The sequence below is a fragment of the Rhinopithecus bieti genome, unplaced genomic scaffold, assembly GCF_001698545.2.
Source record: "Rhinopithecus bieti isolate Rb0 unplaced genomic scaffold, ASM169854v2 scaffold_5750, whole genome shotgun sequence".
Taxonomy (NCBI): domain Eukaryota; kingdom Metazoa; phylum Chordata; class Mammalia; order Primates; family Cercopithecidae; genus Rhinopithecus; species Rhinopithecus bieti.
In genome coordinates this window covers 1805972-1824807 of record NW_016805082.1, presented here as the reverse complement: position 1 = coordinate 1824807, position 18836 = coordinate 1805972, and the positions used below count along the sequence as shown (strand labels likewise).

The window sequence follows — 18836 nt, the reverse complement described above, 5'->3', positions numbered from 1 at the left end:
TCTACTAATTGATCTTCGCAACAGCCACATGGGGTTATCATCAGCTTACGAATGAGAAACCCACAACTCAGAGAGGGTAAGTGAGTTACCAAATTCATATGAAAGCAACGGAAAAAGAATCTGGACTCAGGCCTCCAGGAGAGAGGAGTTGGCCTGTTCCTGGGGAAGCCCATGAATTTTGACCCAGCCTGACCTGTGCTTTCAAAAGTGCCTGTTCTGCTATCTACAGTTTTTACTGGGATTAAATGAGTAGATACTTATAAAGCACTTAAAATAATGTCTGCTCATAATAAACTCTGTATAAGTGTTGAGTATATAGATACGTAGCAGCTCTGCCCTGACCAGCCGTGTATGAACCATGAGCACGCATCTTAACCTCTCTGGGCCTCAGACTTCTCATCTGTAAAATGGAAGTCATGGTATTATTTCAGCTTTATTGTCAGGAAAATGTAAAGCACATGGACTCTCACAGACTCTAACACATGGTAACAACTTCCTCTTCAAGCCAGTCTAATCTCTCTAGAATGATAAACTTCTATATTTAAATCACAATTTAAATTTTTTGATGTCTTTCACAGTCATTTTATCACCCCAGCAATGACCAGAAGGCCCAATATTTTATATATCTCTGTTAAATATTCTAAGCATTATTAAGAGCTTTCTGGGTATAGCCAAGCCCTCTTAACCACCAGAGGCAGACAACTTTTCAGCCAGGTCAGTTTCACTTTTGCGAATTGGAAGTGTGTGGCGCCACCTCCTGGCCAAAGCACACCTCGCCAACAAAGTGCAGGTTAGTTCAGGATTGCCCATCTTAGTAGGATCCCCTCCCCGACCCCTACCGTCCCCTCTCTTCACTCCCAGCCAGGCCGATGTCTGAAGTACAGGATGGGTCAGCAATCGACTCTTTCTGAAGCTCATTAAGACACATTATTCCTCTTGAACAAGACCCCCTGCAGAAACTTAGGGGCCCTACGTTTCTCCACTTGTGAAATAACAGGGTAGAGTCTGGCTTTGCCTAGGTTCTTCTCACGGCTAAGCTTCTAGGATTCTGTGAGTTCATCTCGGAGGCAGGCACAGGGAGGAAGGTGAGCTACTGTGTCTCAGGTTAAAATCAAGCCTGGAAATGGAAAGCAAGGCCAGGAATCTAGGCTGGGAAATGATGAGGCCCAGGACAGAGGGAATGAGGCACAGCATGGCACTCCCGCTCATCAGCCAGACCCACCCTGCCTTGGCCTTGCCCATCATCACCAGAATCATCGTCATCACTCAAACTACCGTTTATTGGGAGCCTGTATCAGACACAGCGCTAGGTTCTTTACATAGTATTTTGTTAAATATTATTTCATACTATTATCTGTACACTATCCCTTTAAGGTAGGTATTATTGTTGTTCACAACTGGAAAAAAGGTTGAGAAAGGCTAAGAACTTGTTCAAGCCAAACACAGCCAATAAGTGGGAAATCTGGGATTTGACCCAAATCCATCTGTCTTCAAAGCCCCTGAACTTTGCACCTTATTTCTTGCCTTCATCCCTCCTCCTTCCTTGCCTACTTTTTTCTTTCATGCTTCATCAGGCTGTGTTTTTCAGAGGCCACCACAGGTTCACGTTGCATCTGGCCATTGATGTGGGGAACTGAGATAACCATAGGGATAATTATGGTCTCTGCTTGCCATTTTTAGTTCAACTAAAAACAACTTTGCTAGTGGCTTCAACAGCGCACTCATTAGTGATCGCTGACTTTCACTTTGTTGGTGTAGAGGAAGGTGCCTCCGTGTCCTGCCTTCCAGTGAGAGCTTCCCAGTTTCCTCAGATGCTAAGTGCAACTGTAGATACACATGGCCTCTGTGTTCCCAAAAGATACACAATGCAAGGGTGCAGTGCTTTCTCCATTCCCAGACTCACCTGCCTTTCTGGTCCTGGCTACCACCTTCCAGGTGCATTTTCCTTCAGAAACAGTGACCTCCAGGCACGAAGTTTGTGGGTGGCTCCAGGAAAGGGAGAGGTGCAGGCAAGAACACTGGGCTAACTAGCAGGCAGGCACCCTGGGTTCTGACTCCTGCTTCCCCACTTCACAGTTACATGACCTGGGCAAGTCATGTGGTCTCTGAGACTTAGTTTCCCCTCCTGAAAAATGGAAATGACAACACATTCTCTGCCTCCCTCAAAAGTTAGTTTCAGCCTCTAATGCTCTCATCCGTCCCTCATGCCAGCATAAGAGATATAGTCCTGAAATACATGTTTAATCATCCCATGCCCCCTCAAAGACTGGTGGTTTGACTGATCAAGCCAAGACTCACACTGAAGTCTGCCTGGCACCAAACCTCTGCCTCTTTGGACCGTTCCTTCCGCGTGGCCATGCCGTGGCCATGTACAACTGCACAGCACTTCCCAGAGCCCCCAGGCACATTCACGCTCCTGTGCCTCTGTTCGTCTGGAACATGTGCCCACCTGGTCACTCATCTCTCTGCCCTTCATCGTTCCCTCTGTCAAATCGTAGCCACACTTCGAACCCAGATCAGCTGCCTTCTCCTCCTAGAAGCCTTCCCCTGCCTCCTTCAGCACTTTTTTCATACTTAGTTTGTAGCCTTTATTCATTTCATTAATTTAATTAATTTCAATTTTAATATACTTGCGCACAAAATTTTCCACACAATGGTGAGCTTCATGGCCCTAACCCCAAAGGGTCAGAGGATGCTAATCAAAAGAGAGTTATCCAGAATGTTCTAGGAATTGAATCTCCCCTCGCCAGCCGAGCCCCCACCCCATGTACTGGAGTGGCATGCCTTTCTTAAGGATGCTTCTTCTGACTTTCTACCCAGCCAAAATTCCACGGAGGTTTGCTCCTCAAAGAGCTGTTGGCCCTGGCCAGACTGTCTCCCATTGGGAGCCCTGGTCGAGAGCCCAGCTTATTCCCCAGCAGGGTAGGCAGAATCAGCCCTACAGACACCCTGCAAAGAGAGGGAGGTTTTCAGGAAGGCAAAAAAGACAAGGCCATCGCTCAGGTTCAAAACTACACAGCAGGAGCCTCTGGAGCAAGATCCCAGCAACTACTGCAAGAGCACCCACGAAGGAGAGGGAGGGTGTCCCACAGATGTTGGTATTATCAGCACTTATCCCTCCAGAGTGATCTGCAGAACATTCTGTTAGGTGAAGAAAACCCTGCAGAACGCTGTTTCTAGAGTGTTACCTTTTGTGTAAGAGTAGGGGCTGCACGTAAGTACTCACATGCCACATACGCATTGCTCACATCTTTCACAAAGAAACTGCCACAGGATACAAAACAGTCAAGATGGTTACCCTTCATAGAAGGGGAAGAAATAGAGTGGAGGGCACAAGAATGGAAGCATGTTTTCCAAACCCTGTTCTGTGGTTTTGAAATTATATAAATTCCTTGCATAATTCATAAAAGAAACGGTTAAATCAGAAAAGGAAAACAGTAAACAAATTCTAACAATTGGAAATAAATGGAAGCAAATGAACCTGTGTCCAGTTGGTACCTGATCACACGGAGAAAAGAACTACTTCAGGTGACTAACACTGTGTGTTGTTTGTACATTGCTATATAAAGAGAATCTATAGGATAGACGATTTCAAAATGTTTAATCCCAAATACTTTTAAGACTGTAATCAACAGTCTTATTGTTAGCAGTGGAGTCAATATTGTTTTTGTTAAAACTATTATAAGGACATGGCATAAGACAGAAAAAGACTCTCCCCACATTAGCAGTTTTCCAGTTTAACTCTCATCCCCTGGACTGGTTGGAACTCCTGGATCTTTTCTGCAGTAGGCAGGACCCTTCCTTCCTCTTTTTTGCATCCCCAGCGCCTGGCTCACAGTAAACCCAAAGTGAGCATCTCTTGAATTGAAGGCAAACCCAAAGCACCAGGATTCTACTAAAATCCCCCCAACTCATAGCCTATCCCAGCTGGGACGGACCCCTGCAGGCACTGTTCTTGTCCCCCAGGCCTCCACTGGTCTCCGTCAGGCCCTGCCCTGGGCTCTGCTTTCTTTGCCCTTGAAGCATCAGGCACTGGGTCTGCTCTGGGACCCGTGTCCTCCCCTTCATTCCTCACCTTCACACCCATTGCTCCCACCCCGTGTTGCTGTGTCCATAGCCATTTACTTTCGACAGATGGATTTTAACATCTATTATTTCATTGAATCTCCCCCTGAACTCTATTACAAAACTCCATTTTACAAATAAAGAAACCGGAGCTTAACAAAATTAAGTCATTTGTCCAGGCCCCTTGACAAATGACTGGTCGATGACATAGGTCAGTCAAAAGTTCATTGGACAGATGTGGGTTTGAATCCACTACCAGCCTTGAGCAAATCATTCATTTGTTTATTTTATTCATGATAACCATGTATGGATTGTGTGAGGAACTAGCAGAGGCTGGTGCTAGGAATACAGAGGTGAGTAGAGAACACAGGTGCTATTCTCCAGGGAGAACTGAGGCGCCTCTTCCCATATCAAAATGGAAATAATATCTGCCTCTACATCAAAGACTGAAATACAAATGTATATGTGCGTGTGTGTATACATACACATATGCACACACATAGTTTTTAATTATATATATAATTAGTATATATATTCCATGTTTGTATATATTTAGAGAGAGCAGTATATATATTAGTATTCGGAAGATACTTTGCACCAACTGGCTAATCAAATCTTCAGGACATCCCTGATACTTCCATATACTGGCCTGGTGGATGACCTAGAGTCCATGGGAAAAGACTGCCTTTTCCTAGAACCTGCAATTCCGGAGATGTTCGTACAGCACTGGCCAGGGCTCTGTCCTGTGCTGAGCAATGAGTGGTTTCTCCCAAAGTATGAGATGCATCCCAAGAGCATGCACCAGTCATCTGCGGGTTTCAGGGAAATGTGTGACGGCCCTGGGGAATTCCCTCAGAGGGTGCTCCCTCCTAGGATGTCGACGAGGGATTTTCAACCCATGGGCTTTCCAGGCGGACTGCCCGGGGTTTGCATGCCAGCCCTGCCATTTTCCAGTGAGTGACTCTGGACACGTTCCTTACTTTAGCTGCCTCAAATGAAATAAAGTTATAATCATAGTCTTGACCTCTTAGGATTGCTGGGAAAATTAAATGAGGGAAGGTATATAAAATGCTGTCAACAGAACCTCAGACGTGGTAACAACCTAGTAAATAACAACTTTCTTCTGCCACTGCACAAGCCTTGGGGTTTCCCACTTGACGGAAGGATACCGACGTCTTCTAGAACACCCAAGCAGTCAAGGGCGCACTGGGTAGAGACGCACCCCAGCTCCTGGCCCCTGTAGCCGGTGGTGCAAATCTCCCTCCCCAAAGGGCTCAGCTCCAAGGAGTCCAGCTGGGTGCATCTGGCTGGGGAGATTAAATTATTTTTGAATTCCTAACTGAATGTTCTTTTAATGGAAACTTAATGACAGGCATTGAAATAGATTTCCTCCATAACCCCTCCTCCCACCCCCTAACCCCCCATGGCTCTGCCTTGCGCAGTTCCCGATAACCTTTATTCCCTGGCCCTGGACTTTTATCTCCCCAATGACAAACAGCCCTTGCTGGACAGAAAGAGGAAATTCCAGTCATTGTTCTCAAACTTCTGGCTTCCAAAATAAAATGCTCTATCTCCCCTGTCAAGCTTTGATTGACACACACTTCCTGTAATGGCAGGCAACAACGGCCCAGGGGCGGGGCCGGATTCATTTGCATTCCTTCCATCAGAAGCTGTCCTAACGTTTGTTCTAGACAGGGAAAGATCCCCGTGCTATTCACAGAAGCATCCTGTTGAGGACCCATATTCCGTTTCATGAAAAATCCCCAAGGAAGACACTTCCTCCACCGTCTCTGCAATCCGCCCTGGGAGTTCTTCTGGAAGGTCCAGTTGCACACTCTCTTAGTGACGGACACCGAAGGACAGTCACCCATCAGCCCATGTCTTAGATCTGGCAACACAGAAAAGATCTTTCCCTTCTGACTTTTCTCTCTTAAGGAATAAATAATTTTTAAACATTTAGTGCTTTCCATTAAGGACAACCTCCCAAATATTAATTCTTAAATATCGGAGCTTGAGTCAACCTAAGTCCAGGAAGATTCAACCAGGATCAAACGCTCTTAGTCAAAAGCCCCACAGCAACAGAGATGAGCTGGGCAATTCAAAGGCAATCAGTCTCCAGGAAAATTCTGAATATAATAATGCACCACGGGATGCAGTTTTTCGTGAAGGGAATTAGAACTATTGACTTGCTTTTAAAATCAGCAAATAGAAAAACCTGGCATCTGTAGCAAATAGCAGTACTGATGTGGTCAGATCCCACTGGGAAAACGTTACTGCATTGTAATAAAAAGGCTGCCTTTAGCAGTGGTGGTAACCTACAAGCAGTTTGGCCTTCTGAAGCTATTTTTCATTTCTCTTTACTACTTGAGCACCCATGCCCTTGTTAACCCCTTTCTTGAAATGCACAGGAGTTTTATGAGCTTTTGGTTTCCAGCCACTCCTTAGACCTATCAAAAGTTACCTGTTCCAGGCCTCATTTCCTAGGGGCTTAATTGGATGTACCTATGTTAATGGTTGCTAGAGGGTCAATGGGAATTTCCATTAAAAAAGAGACTCCAGGTGCAGAGTGTCTTGATCCTAGCAAAGGGATATTTAGAAGCAGACAGGCTTCCACCGAATAACCCAGAAGTAAATACCAATCAGAAAGATGTCAGTTGTTCAGCTCCCTAAACAATCAAAGGGAATGGATTGCTTATGACCATCTCACTTCCAGCCATCCACATGCACGCTGCCAGCCAGCAGGAGAATACACCAGGAGGAATGCATGCTGCTGGGAACAAGTGTCAACACAGGTTCCCTCCAGTTTATGAAGGGGCTACATCATGACAGTGGGCCAACAGAGAATTCCAGCTCCCTCAAGCTTGTGATACCTGATTTCTTTTTCCTGTCAGCACATTACATTGTGGTGCCAAAGCACTCACAGGCACAGAATGAGAGGTCCACATGGGCCAGCTACAGCCACTGTTATAGCCACTGACAAGGTGTGCAACCCTAAACACATCAGACTTCCCACTGTTCTTAGTCAGAAGGACAGGAGTGGTGCATGGATCTGTACAAACACAACCCAGGCATGCAAAAACATAAGCCATCCCTCCCACCAACTGTGGGCAGCTGCCGTTTTATGTGCCAAGACTCACACTGGAGAGGCGTGATGGAGCTGTACCGGAAGGGGTGTGTCTGTGGCCAGGGTAATTTCCTCCTGAGGACTCCAGACAACAAACGTGTCCTATCTGCTTCCTCTCCACTCCTCCCACCCCTTCCAGGAGGGGGTTCTATCTGCCAGAGGATTTTCACCTGGGACCTGACTCAGTTAATGCATAATAATAATAATAATCAAAGTGCATGCACAGTTTCAGAAATTTACTATATTAATCAACACACAGAAAACATTTGATTCCTAAGCAGCTTTGAGTACCAGCTTTTTTCCGGGACACATTCAAAATGATGCAGGTGGGGATCTGAAAAAGACTTTCACAGTAGAACCTTCCCTTCAAGGTCGATCTTTCCATAAGCTGATCCCTTTTAGGAAGATGGGCTCCCAAGGAAAGAAAGACATAGTAACATTCTGACTGTGGAGCTCCGTCCCATTCCTCTCTCTTTCCCACTTCTTCTTTAGAAACAGCGTTCCAGTACAAACTCTAGGTGGAGAAACACATGAAACTGTTTCTTCTCAGGTGCATTAATGATACATTCCCTTCTCTACTGACTTTGCACCTTCCAACTCCTCATTGCTGTCTTGGAAGAACAGGAAATGCTCTTTATAAACAGTTTTATAGCCCTTGAAGCCATCCAATACAGATTGAAAGAAATATCATCACTTTTTTTTTTTTTTTTTTTTTTTTTTTGAGACGGGAGTCTGCTCGATGCCACCAGGCTGGAGTTACAGTGGCGCGATCCGGCTCGACTGCAAGAACTCCGCCTCCTGGGTTCAACGCCATTCTAACTGCCTCAGCCTCCCTAGTAGCCTGGGACTACAGGCGCGCCGCCACCGGCGCCCGGCTAATTTTCTGTATTTTTAGTAGAGACAGGGTTGTCATCGTGGTTCTCGATCTCCTGACCTTGCTTGATCCTCCTGCCTCGGCCTCCCAACAAGTACTTGGGGTTACAGGCGTGAGCCACCCGGCGCCCGGCCATCCCACCACTTTTCTAACTAAAGCATTTGTCTTACAGGAAGGTATTATCAAGATTCTAGTGTGTAGATTTAGCCCCTGTCTAAATGTACCACATGAGAAGCTTAGAGCCTCAAATTGTTCCTTGTGTAAGCATTTTCTTATTGTCGTTGATTGGTTGGTTCATCTCCCCAAATTAGGAGACGATTTTTCTTTGAGTAAAAGTTCACATTAAAATAAAAGTGGAGTCTTTCTTATCAGTAGAATCAAAATGAGATTATTATTCTTCCCTGATCCTTTCTAAAGTTCGTAACTTCTTTAAGGAAACTTTAAAAAATATTCGGCCTGTCCATGAAACTTTTGATAATTTTGTCTGCTCCCATCAACCTTATATGAGCTCAAATAATCATATTTAAGATTCCAAGTGAGCACCTATGGCTCTCATATGCCAGTTTCATATAAATGCATTGCACTTTCTAATACAGTAGCCTTGTAGAGATGCATGTCTTGTGGGATCACAATTGCGAGGCTCAGGGGTCATTGTGCTGGTAGACTTTGAAAGCTCTCATCCTACTTTTGTACCCCTGGATTGTTGACTGCTTCATAATGCTTCTAGCCACTAGGAACTTTAGAGACTTTGTTTTACTCCTGTTGAAAAGCCACTGTTACATTTTGGTGTCATCTGTTTCATTGACTTCTGACAAGATGAAGTTGGGGTTGTCATAGCCTCTCTTCATCCTGGCTCTAGCATCTTTCTCATTATAAAGGCACATGGCACAGTGAGGGGTCTCCACTTCCACTGTCTTGCTAAAGTTATGGAAATCCACTCGGTATTTCCCTTCTTTTGTCTTGGATACTATGGGAGCAAAACGGTAGCCCCAAAGTACCTCCTCTGGGACATAGGATGTCCGGACTTGGCAGGTAGCACTGGTGGACTCCACTGTGCCATCTAAAAACACCACTAATTCAAAGTCCTGCTGGATAAGGGTCTCCGCTGCCATGTGGAAGAAGGGGCTGTTGTGATCAATGACATGGTAAATTGTCAATGGGGAGATGAAGAATAAATTTTCATTCCCAGCATCAACTACAAAGTTGATATTGATCTGGTCCAAAATAATGGTCTCTCCTTCAGGAGTGACTGTGGTCCTCAGAAGCTTTCCATAAATGTGACTGCCAATAAGAAGGCTCTTCCTGAGATTAGCCACTCGGATTAGGAGACAAAGCTTCCCTCCCCGTTTGCTGATCACTGCATTCTTGCTGAATGTAATGGTCTTGGCACGTTTTTTGGGCCTGGAGATCTTGGCTAAGATGGCCCCACACATGAAAGAATTGATCATAACTCCAAGTATAGACTGAAAGATAAGTAGAAAAATGGCAGTGGCACACTGTTCTGTCACACACCTGAATCCATATCCGATGGTCACCTGAGTCTCCAGAGAAAAGAGAAAAGCTGCGGTCAAGCCATTAACGTTCTCCACACAGGGAGTGTGATTGGCAGAAGGATGGAACTCCGGGAGGTCTTTGTGAATGTACGCTACTGCGTACCACAGGAGACCAAAGAAAAACCAACTCCCCAAGAAGGCTGTTATGAAAATGGTCATTTTGTATCTCCATTTGAGGTCAAGTACCGTTGTCCAGATGTCCACAAAGAATATAAACCTTGACTGTGCCTCCACATTGCCAAATTCTATGTTGCACCTTCCGTCTTTGGAGACTAGCCTTGCTCTTTGCCGAGAATGCCCAAAAAAGCGAGTGACAACCCATCTACGAAGACGTTTGAACATACTTTCTGTCAACACCCTGACCTGAAAACACATCAAAGAAAAACAAAAAAGGATTATGTTTGTAGCAATAGTGAACTAGGTGACTCACATAAAAGACCTAACTACGAAAAGATCATTCAAAATTATCTGGGTTACTAATCATTTGGCAAGCTGACAAGTTTATTCTGGATACCGCAGTGCTATTTCTGATAGAAACTTTCCACTGGAAGACCATGTTACTCAAGTATAAAGAGTCAAAATAATTACAGAGAGCTAGAAATGGAGACAAACTAAGAGATTATATATTCAAGTGTTTCCTGACCTCAACTAGTCTCACGTAACCTTAGATATGTTTGTAATAACCAATTATGACCTGTATTTTTATTTATTGACTATTACTTAAATCACCTTCTCATAAATTTAGCCTTATGTTAAGCAATAATTTCTGAGAAATCACAGACTTGAGCATTATATATATTTTGAGATATACAAAATAAATAACTGATCCATAAAACACTCATCAATATACTTCCTAAATCATCTATGTACTTCTATTGATACTCATATATCAAGAAAAATCCTAATTCAATTCTGTTCTCTCTTTTATCAAGTGAGAAAACTGAGATTCAGAAAATTTAAATGACTTGTCCAAATTCATGTACCTAGCCAGTGGCAGGATGACAACTAGAATATAGGGCTCCCTGCCTCCAGTCTAGGGGAGCTTCTACCACTCCGTGTCTCAGTTATCAAATGTTATATTCTAAAGTTACACTTCCCTAAAATACTTTTAGACAAGTATGGGTCACATTTCTTTTTGTTAAATGCTCAACACTATTTAGAACAGAGCTCAGATCCAACCAGATGGTCTCACAGGACTTCTCCATAAATCTACAACCCTGTTCCTACTCTCTCCCCATGGTTTCCCAAGATTCCCAAAATGAATAGTATGAGAGCCACCATCAACACAGCTCACACTTCCTTCCCTACTCCAAAGCTGGAGGACTGGGGAGCATTGATTTAAATAATACTCCATTAAGACAGATCATACTTTATTCATTCCTATATCCCAGTTGCTAGCACAGTTGATGAGTGCCTACTGTTTATTCAGTAAACATAAATGAAATAATTCAGTGAATGAACTACATTTTTCAAATTCCTATCTGCTCAACTGATTTTTTATAGATGATGTTATGTGACTTCCATTTTACAGCAAAATAGTGAAGGGACTGTCCCATAAACAGCCAGCGATGGTGAAACCTAAAGTCATAAACGCTAGATTACCTCCTCCCCTACGCCCAAGAATATCAAGGTGTGCCTACCCTGGTCTGCAATGTCTTCAGGGTATTTTTCATTAAATGCAAATATGTTTTTAAAATAGATTTCAAAATCCCCTTGAAAATGTGTTTATTCGTAAGAACTAGGAAGCGAAACCAACTGAGTGATACATTTTAAATAATAGTGATATCCCACAGTGTCTTGTTCAAGGCCTTAACCCAGCTGAAAACACAAGAAGCTAACACCAAGTCGAAGCGGTGACAAGAAAACCACAGCTGTGGTGATTGGAAATGTTGAGAACAGGTCTTAAAGACATAAAGAAAAAAAAATGCTGCCAAGAGAATAAACAACAATGCACATAGTCAGAGGGCCCTCCTCTCCTCCCACACTGCCCTCATTGGCCTCAAGTCCCCAGTGAGATTAGGGGATGGTGCATGTGAAGTACAGAGGAGGAAGTGGTCTCCTCCTTTCCTCGTACACGCATCCTTTACCCTGGTCTACACCCATGTGGACTGACCTCTCTCCCAGGTGCATTCAGGGTCGCACTGTTTATCCAGCTCTCCAGAGAGTGACTCTCAGCTCAAATAGTAAATTCTAAAACCAACAGTTATCAATTGAATCCACATTCTCTTTGTCATACATTGTAATTCCAGAGATGGCTCCTAACACACCAACTTCTGAGTTTTTTTCCCCACCACCCTGCTCCTCTAGCCTCCCTTAAATTCACTTTACTTTTACAGGTAAAGAAGATTTCTGTAGAGTGAAGAAGTATCCCGATTGATCACTTGAATAACGTTGGGTTTCCATGCCTGCATTAATAATGAAACATTATCTGCCTGGCTTTACAGAGAGGTGATTTCCCCAGCCTCCACTTACCAATGTCTCAAACACATTCCACCTGGAAGCATTCATGGCTGGAAAAAGCAAGGAAGTGGTGCTGGGAGTTGGTCTTTCTATGCAGACTGATTTCTTTCAGACTCAGCCTAATTTATTGTAGGCGACAGTCAGTGGACTGACGCTAATTTGTGTTAACTTGAAAACACTTAATTTGATAGTGGAATCGTGTGATTTAAACCAAGGCAATTGGTTGTTCTCAGACCAAGCCCCAAGTTGAATATGTATTTTTTCTTTCCAACATCACATGGCTTGAATATCAACATGCCAAGACATGACAAGCCATCAGCTAAGGTCCCTGGGGGGCAGGAGTGGATTGGGTTCCAGCATTGCCTTCCTCTCCTTGGCCACGCTCTATTGCTCACTTGTTTCTCCTAAAAGTTGTGCCTAATAACTACTGGCCGGAAATAGTTACTTATCATCAATCTCCCAGCCTATTCTCTGAAACCCACTGAAATACTGAGTTTTCCAAGTGTTCACAAAGATGCAGGTGAACATACAGACATAGATAAGTACATATTTACAAGACAACAGTAAGATCACACCAGGAAGAAACAAGATACCACGTTAATCTCTCTATACAAGTTATGTAAGAAACAGACTTAAAAGAAGTCTTTATTGTTGGAAGTCTTTATTATTCTGGAAAACCTGGCATTTACTGAAGGTGTATTTTACATGCACTGGGTTAGCCAATGCTATTGATTTATTTGTTCTGCGTGAGAGGGATTATTCTTAGAGAATGCAATGATACAGGATAAATTCATCCACTAACCAAAGCTGTCATTCACATGGCAGACCCATTATTGCACAGATCCTACTTTTTTTAGACAATGGCATTTAATCTAACCACAGACAGAGCCAATATGTATTTTATGAACTCTTAGGTGATTAGAGATTGTCCCTGGTGTCTGCGTTATATAATATGCTCAGTTTTTAGGTTCCTTTCTATTGAAATCAGTAAATCTTAATAGCAAGCAAAGGGCTGCACGTTAGCTAATATTTACCAGGGTATTCTTAGTGGCTTGGCAAAGTAAGTGGATTACATTACTGCCACTTTTTCTTTAGTGCCTCAGCATTCTTGTTCTGTAAAAAATCCATTCTCAGAAAATAGACATTTTGTGCACTTCCCAAACATTGATTGTATGCTTATTCTGTAGGATTTCAAAGACAAATAGAACTCTTCCTGTTCTCAAGCAGTTCATAGTCTAATGGGGAAGTGAACTAAGGAAATCAATTAACAACCTAGCATGGTTGGTATAATGCCAAAAAGAATAACTTTTTTTAAAAGATCCCCATCAGCTGGGGATCCACCCTTTCTTTGCAAACTTACTTCAACTGGCAGAAAACTCATTGCATTTATGTATACATTAATTTATTTATCAATCATTATTCACTGATGATGTGTTGATACCCGGTGTTGACTGTGTGTGCTAACCATTGTACTAGACATCCTAGACATCAGTTCTTGTCATCATGCAGCTCCCATTTCAGCAGAGAGGGCGGCGCAAATGAGTCAATCAATCAACTGTGAAATGACCAGTGATAAACGCCAGGATATGAAACAGCGGGAGCCCTCCGGGGAACACCTATTTTCATGAGCAGAACCGCAACCCTGAGGCCAAGCCCTGAAGATGAGTTAGAGTCACACATAGTAGAAACTCTATAAATATTTGCTGAATGATGATAAATAAATAAACCAATGAGTATATAAAATCAATAAGCTTGCTCTCACTTATATCACTTAGTATCTGGTGGCTCCCACTCTAATGGAGATGTCATGTGTGTACAGTACTAACCACATTACAGTGTAATCTTCTATGGGACCCAGGCAGGGGCAACCGAGGAAAGAAAACATGGAGGAGCTGAAAGAAGTTTCAAGTAAGCAAATAATGGAGCATAGAAAGCCTCAGTGAGACATTGGGCTGCAAAGGCAAGCTGGAGCCAACACACTCTGCACTTGGTGTACCATTTGACATGTTGTTTTCATAGAACTAAAGGAGAAACTGTGATAAAGAACATTCTTCTAGTTGTGCTTCAGAGAAAACTCATTGAAATTCTAAATGAGTCTGAAGTCTCCTCCATTTAACAGCCCTTCAAATTCTTGAAAATAAACATATTTTCTTCCTGAATTTCCTTTTCTCCATAAAAATATGTGCTTCATTTGTATGTAACATCTACTTTAGTCAGTATGTGCTCATTTTAAGGGAAGGACCAAAGTTTGTGGTCCTCACCGAATCTGATGAACCCAGGTGCAGAAGCTCTTCTTCCAGAGACACGACTTGAGAACAATTCGTTATGAATTTGGGATTTCTTACAGCACTTACCACCCTAGCCTGCTCAGCAGTGGAACAGCCACTCTGTCAAAGAGGGGAAAGGGAAATAGGCATGGCTGTTACTGCTTCTGATTTAGAATTAGAAGTCTATTATTCCTCCACAGAAATGGAAAACAGAAAGAAAACAAAACACTGCAGTCTGCCTTTTAGTCAAACCTGTCATAGCTCATCCACAGCCTTAGTTAACTTTAGGACATTTCTGAGAGTCAGGATTTCAGGTCAGAGGTAGGAAATATGAGCTATGTGGCCTGAGAGAAGAAGTCAGGTGATTTTCTCCTGTCCCTTTGTAACTGCAGTAGAGAAGAAATTCATTTCTATGAAAAAATTACTGCTTTACCAACAGTTGATTGAATCCAGAAACATTTCTTGAGGGTTTTCCATAGCAACGATTGAATGGGATTATGGGGAAGAGCCTCTTCCTTCTCAATCAATATAAACACTCTATTTATTGAGCATCTGCTATATACCAGGTGCTGTGCTAGGAAACAATGCAAGGTAACAGCCCCTGCTCTCAAGTTGTTCACGAATAAGTAATTCAAGAATTGTAATGGGGCAGGTTTGCTGACTTGAAAAGATTGAGGACAGGATGTTAAGGCGGCCCCAAAGAGGAGACCCAGAAGGGTGGGTGGATGTTGGACTTGTATTCTTACTCAGCTTTGCGAAGGAGGGAAAACAAGTGCATCTAACTGCTGCTGCAGAGGACTTCCTGTTTTCTATGAAAATCATCCAAGCTATTGGAGGATCGCCACCCTGCTGGATTTGCCAAGGTTCAGAGCCCCGAGAAGCAGTAAACCATCCAGCTCCACAGACTACACCTATCACATTCAGAACCTGTGGTGGACAGAGGGTGGCATTTCCTTCCTGTTCGGTAATGCCAGAGAAGTTATCTCTGATGTCTTTACCACTATCAGGCAGCTCACATGGGAGCAGCATGGGCTCCTTTTAGATAGAACTTGGCAAGGCTGGTAGAAACCATCTTTCCTGGCCTCATGGGCATAGAAGAGGGCATCTGAGCTTCAGGACTCTTTCAGGCTAGACTTGGGAATGCACTTCAGGAATACCCTACATTTTTGTGGGGTGAGCAGTGGGTCCCCACTGCTGTGAAGCCAAAGTGTGTCTGTATCCAGGGTGTGAGTGCAGCAAGGGTCTTCCCAGGTGCCTCCCTCCTTCCAGAGAAGACAGCTTGGGGAGAAAGGGCTGGAGCATCACAAGGTCTGATGGTGTTGGTGTCTCAGGAGGCACACCGTGCTCTGTAAGCATCTCTGGGCCAGCCAGCCAGAGTACAGCACTTTCTGAATAACTTGGCCTTTGTGCATAAGGAATCAGGAGAAGATAGGAGATCCCAGCCAGGAATGTTCCCAGAAGAGGTAACAGCTACAGGCAGCGTGGCAGAGTGGAAGGGCCTCTAGTTTGGGTTAGCACGGACATGGATTTGAACTGTATCTCTGCCACCCAACAGTTAGGTGACCTGAGCAACAGTTAGGTGACCTTTGCTGAGCCTCAGTTTCCTCACCTATGAAATGGCTATAATCATATACTCTCAAACATTGTTGTATGATTTAAATGCAATAGCATAGGTAAAGTTCCTAGAAAATAGCAATTATGCAATAAATAGCTACAATTGTTATAACTTCTTCACAAATTTTAAACTAGTGTGGCAGTTTAACCAGGGGTCACTAGTCCAGGCCAATCGGGATCTACCATGTGGAGCAAAATGGGCCATATTGGAGATTACAGCCAATGGAGGAAAAGGCTTCCATGAGAGTGACGAAAGTTCTGACAACATATCTTGTCTATCAGCTATGCTAGCTTCAGAGCCCATCCTTCCAGTGCAGAACAGGAAATCTGGAAAATACAAACATGTTTTATAAAGGTTTTCTCTATAATCAGGGCAGAAGTCTTATCTTGGAGAGGTGGGAACAGGATAGAGGGAGAGAATTATCCTTGGCAAGGCTGAAAAGAGCCATGGTACCGAGGCTTGATGCTGTTCTTCTCTCACCCTAGACATTAACTAGGATTTGACCAACGGAAAAGCAGCCCTGACCTCTGGGAGCTGACCTTGAACTACCAACAAGGTCTTGGCTCTCCTGGCACAGGAGACTGGGTCTTGCTCCTGTCAAGCACAAGCAATCTCACAGGTCGTCAGCCTCAGACCACGCCACTCAGATCATGATGGACTGGGATAAAACAAGGTCACTCTGTAATAATGTCTGAACACCGTCAAAACACAAACGTTATCCAAGCCATAAAATGGCCAAATATCCCCCCATCCTGGATATGATGAGTGTCTGCTGTTTCTTTCCCCAGAACAGCTTTAGCCTCACGTCAGTCTTCTCACCTAGATAATAAGAATTATCAACATATTGAATCATAGAATCATCACTACTCCCTAACAGCACCTAATCCAGAGCAAAGCACTGCTTCCTTAAGCCTCTCCCCAACCACATCACCTGAAACATGCTCAGATCCTATGAAAGTCCTTTCCAAAGCCCTCTCAGTGAGATGCCCCGTGATTGCTTATGGTGTAGGTCTCCATAGCTGCAAAAAGTCCAACTTGCTCAAACACAGGGTACTTTCTGACTGGAGGGCACTGACACCACGAAAGACCGTAAGAGCACAGGAAATAAGAAGTGTAACTATAACACAATAAAACCATTTTACAAGCCCATTGGCGAGAACCAGTTGCATTCCGTGGCTTCCGCAAGTCTTACATGCCTATGTGCAATTGGTACGTATGTTTGTTTTTGTATGAAGAAGTGAAGAATCAGGATATTGCCAGGATATTGTTCAATAGAAAAACCCATTAAAATAAGTTAAAAAATTTCAAGTTCAGGTTTTAAGTTCTATCTAGCTAACTTGTTTCCCAAAGCCATTGGTTATCCTAAGATAACTATACTCTCACCACAAAAACCTATACCTCTTCTTGGCATCTTGATTGGGTCCCAGTGGGAAGCACTGGAAGCTGTGATGTCCCCACCACTGGGAGCTAGTGAAGCCTGAATCCAGGCAAAGTGTTTGTGAGGTCTTACCAGTCTCTGGTGGCAGTCTGCATTTGCTGTAGTCAGAAATCAATGCTTTGGAAGCTGGATGCTTATCCTGTATGTATTTTCTTTTTCATTTCTTTTCTTTCTTATTTATTTTTTTTTATTTATTTATTTATTTATTTATTTATTTATTTATTTATTTATTTTTGAGATAGGGTCTCACTCTGTCATCCAGATTGGTGTGCAGTGGTGCAATCACAGTTCACTGCATCCTCGACCTCCTGGGCTCAAGCGATCCTCCTGCCTCAGCCTCAAAGTATCTGAGACCACAGGTGTGCACCACCATGCCCAGCTGATTTTGTTGTTGTTGTTGATTTTGTAGGGATGGAGTCTTATTATGCTTCCCAGGCTGGTCTTGAACTCCTGTTCTCAAGCCATCCTCCTCCCTCGGCCTCCCAAAGTGCTGGGATTATGGGTGTGAGCCACCATGCCTGGCCACTGTATTTCCAATATTGCTTCCTGCTGTGCTTCATAATAGTTTCTTAAGATACTTCAGAAATGCTAGCATGTCTAAGTTATATGAAGAAAGACCAAAAAGAAGTACTTGGTCCCTGCCTTGTTCAGAGTTTTAAAGAGAGAGCAGCACATCCTCAGGGGCTGTGAGGAACAGTGACAAGGAGCTGGAACACCCTAGGGGACAGGAGAAACTCACTGCCACACCATGGGAGCTACTTGGCTATACCAGAGATTTTCTAAGAATTTTCTCTTCTAAACTTTCCCTTAAACTGCACTTTAAGGGAAAGCATGGCTTTATTGGACGTTAGGTGGGTTGAGCCAGGGTTGAGAAGGTAAACCAGGGTAAAAATGGAAGTGCAAAGTACAGATGAATGAATAAAAAGACTGGGGCTGAGAACAGTCTCCAGAGAGTGTGGAACGGCCATTAAGGTGGCCGGAGAGGGTTACTGTAGTCGGCTGCCTGTTGCAGGAGACACACACTGTGGCAGTCTCAGTGAACAGCGCCCTCTGCAGCACGATGTCAGCGATGCCCCTCTGGAATAGTGACATTCTGGGCCCCCAAAGGCCTGTAGTATCATCCCAGGCACTGATGCAAAATCTCTTAAAGGTATTGTTGGATTTAAACTCATAGTAACTCTAGGAGGCTGGGAACTGAGGCTCAGAGAAGTTAAACAACTTCTCCAGGGTCACAAAGCAGAAAGCCAGAAGAGCAAAGATTAGAAGAATCTAGATCTTCCCAACTGAGAAGTCTTTGCTTTTAAACCCTAAAGCATACGTAACACAGTTGGTAAACAATGTAGAGGGAAAGTAAATATTTATTCAGCATCAACTTACTCTGCCGGAATGGTTTTCTACACATTTCCTTGCTTTGTGTGAGTGATCACATAAGAGGGTGAG

At 43.6% G+C, this 18836-nt stretch overlaps 1 protein-coding gene across 12 annotated transcripts in view; it reads right to left on the bottom strand.

Moving 5' to 3' along the window:
- Positions 1-8201: 8201 nt before the first annotated feature.
- The window catches only part of KCNJ1 (potassium inwardly rectifying channel subfamily J member 1), a 71795-nt gene continuing 61160 nt past the window's right edge, over positions 8202-18836 (bottom strand). For 11 of the 12 annotated variants that reach the window (XM_017871182.1, XM_017871184.1, XM_017871183.1 and 8 more), the window contains one exon: positions 8202-9979. In XM_017871182.1, coding sequence (XP_017726671.1) covers positions 8840-9979 — 1140 coding nt within the window. In that variant the 3' untranslated portion in view covers positions 8202-8839. Of the gene's footprint in view, positions 9980-12088; positions 12242-18836 lie in introns of those variants that run through there. The other variant, XM_017871188.1, reaches the window with a different exon arrangement.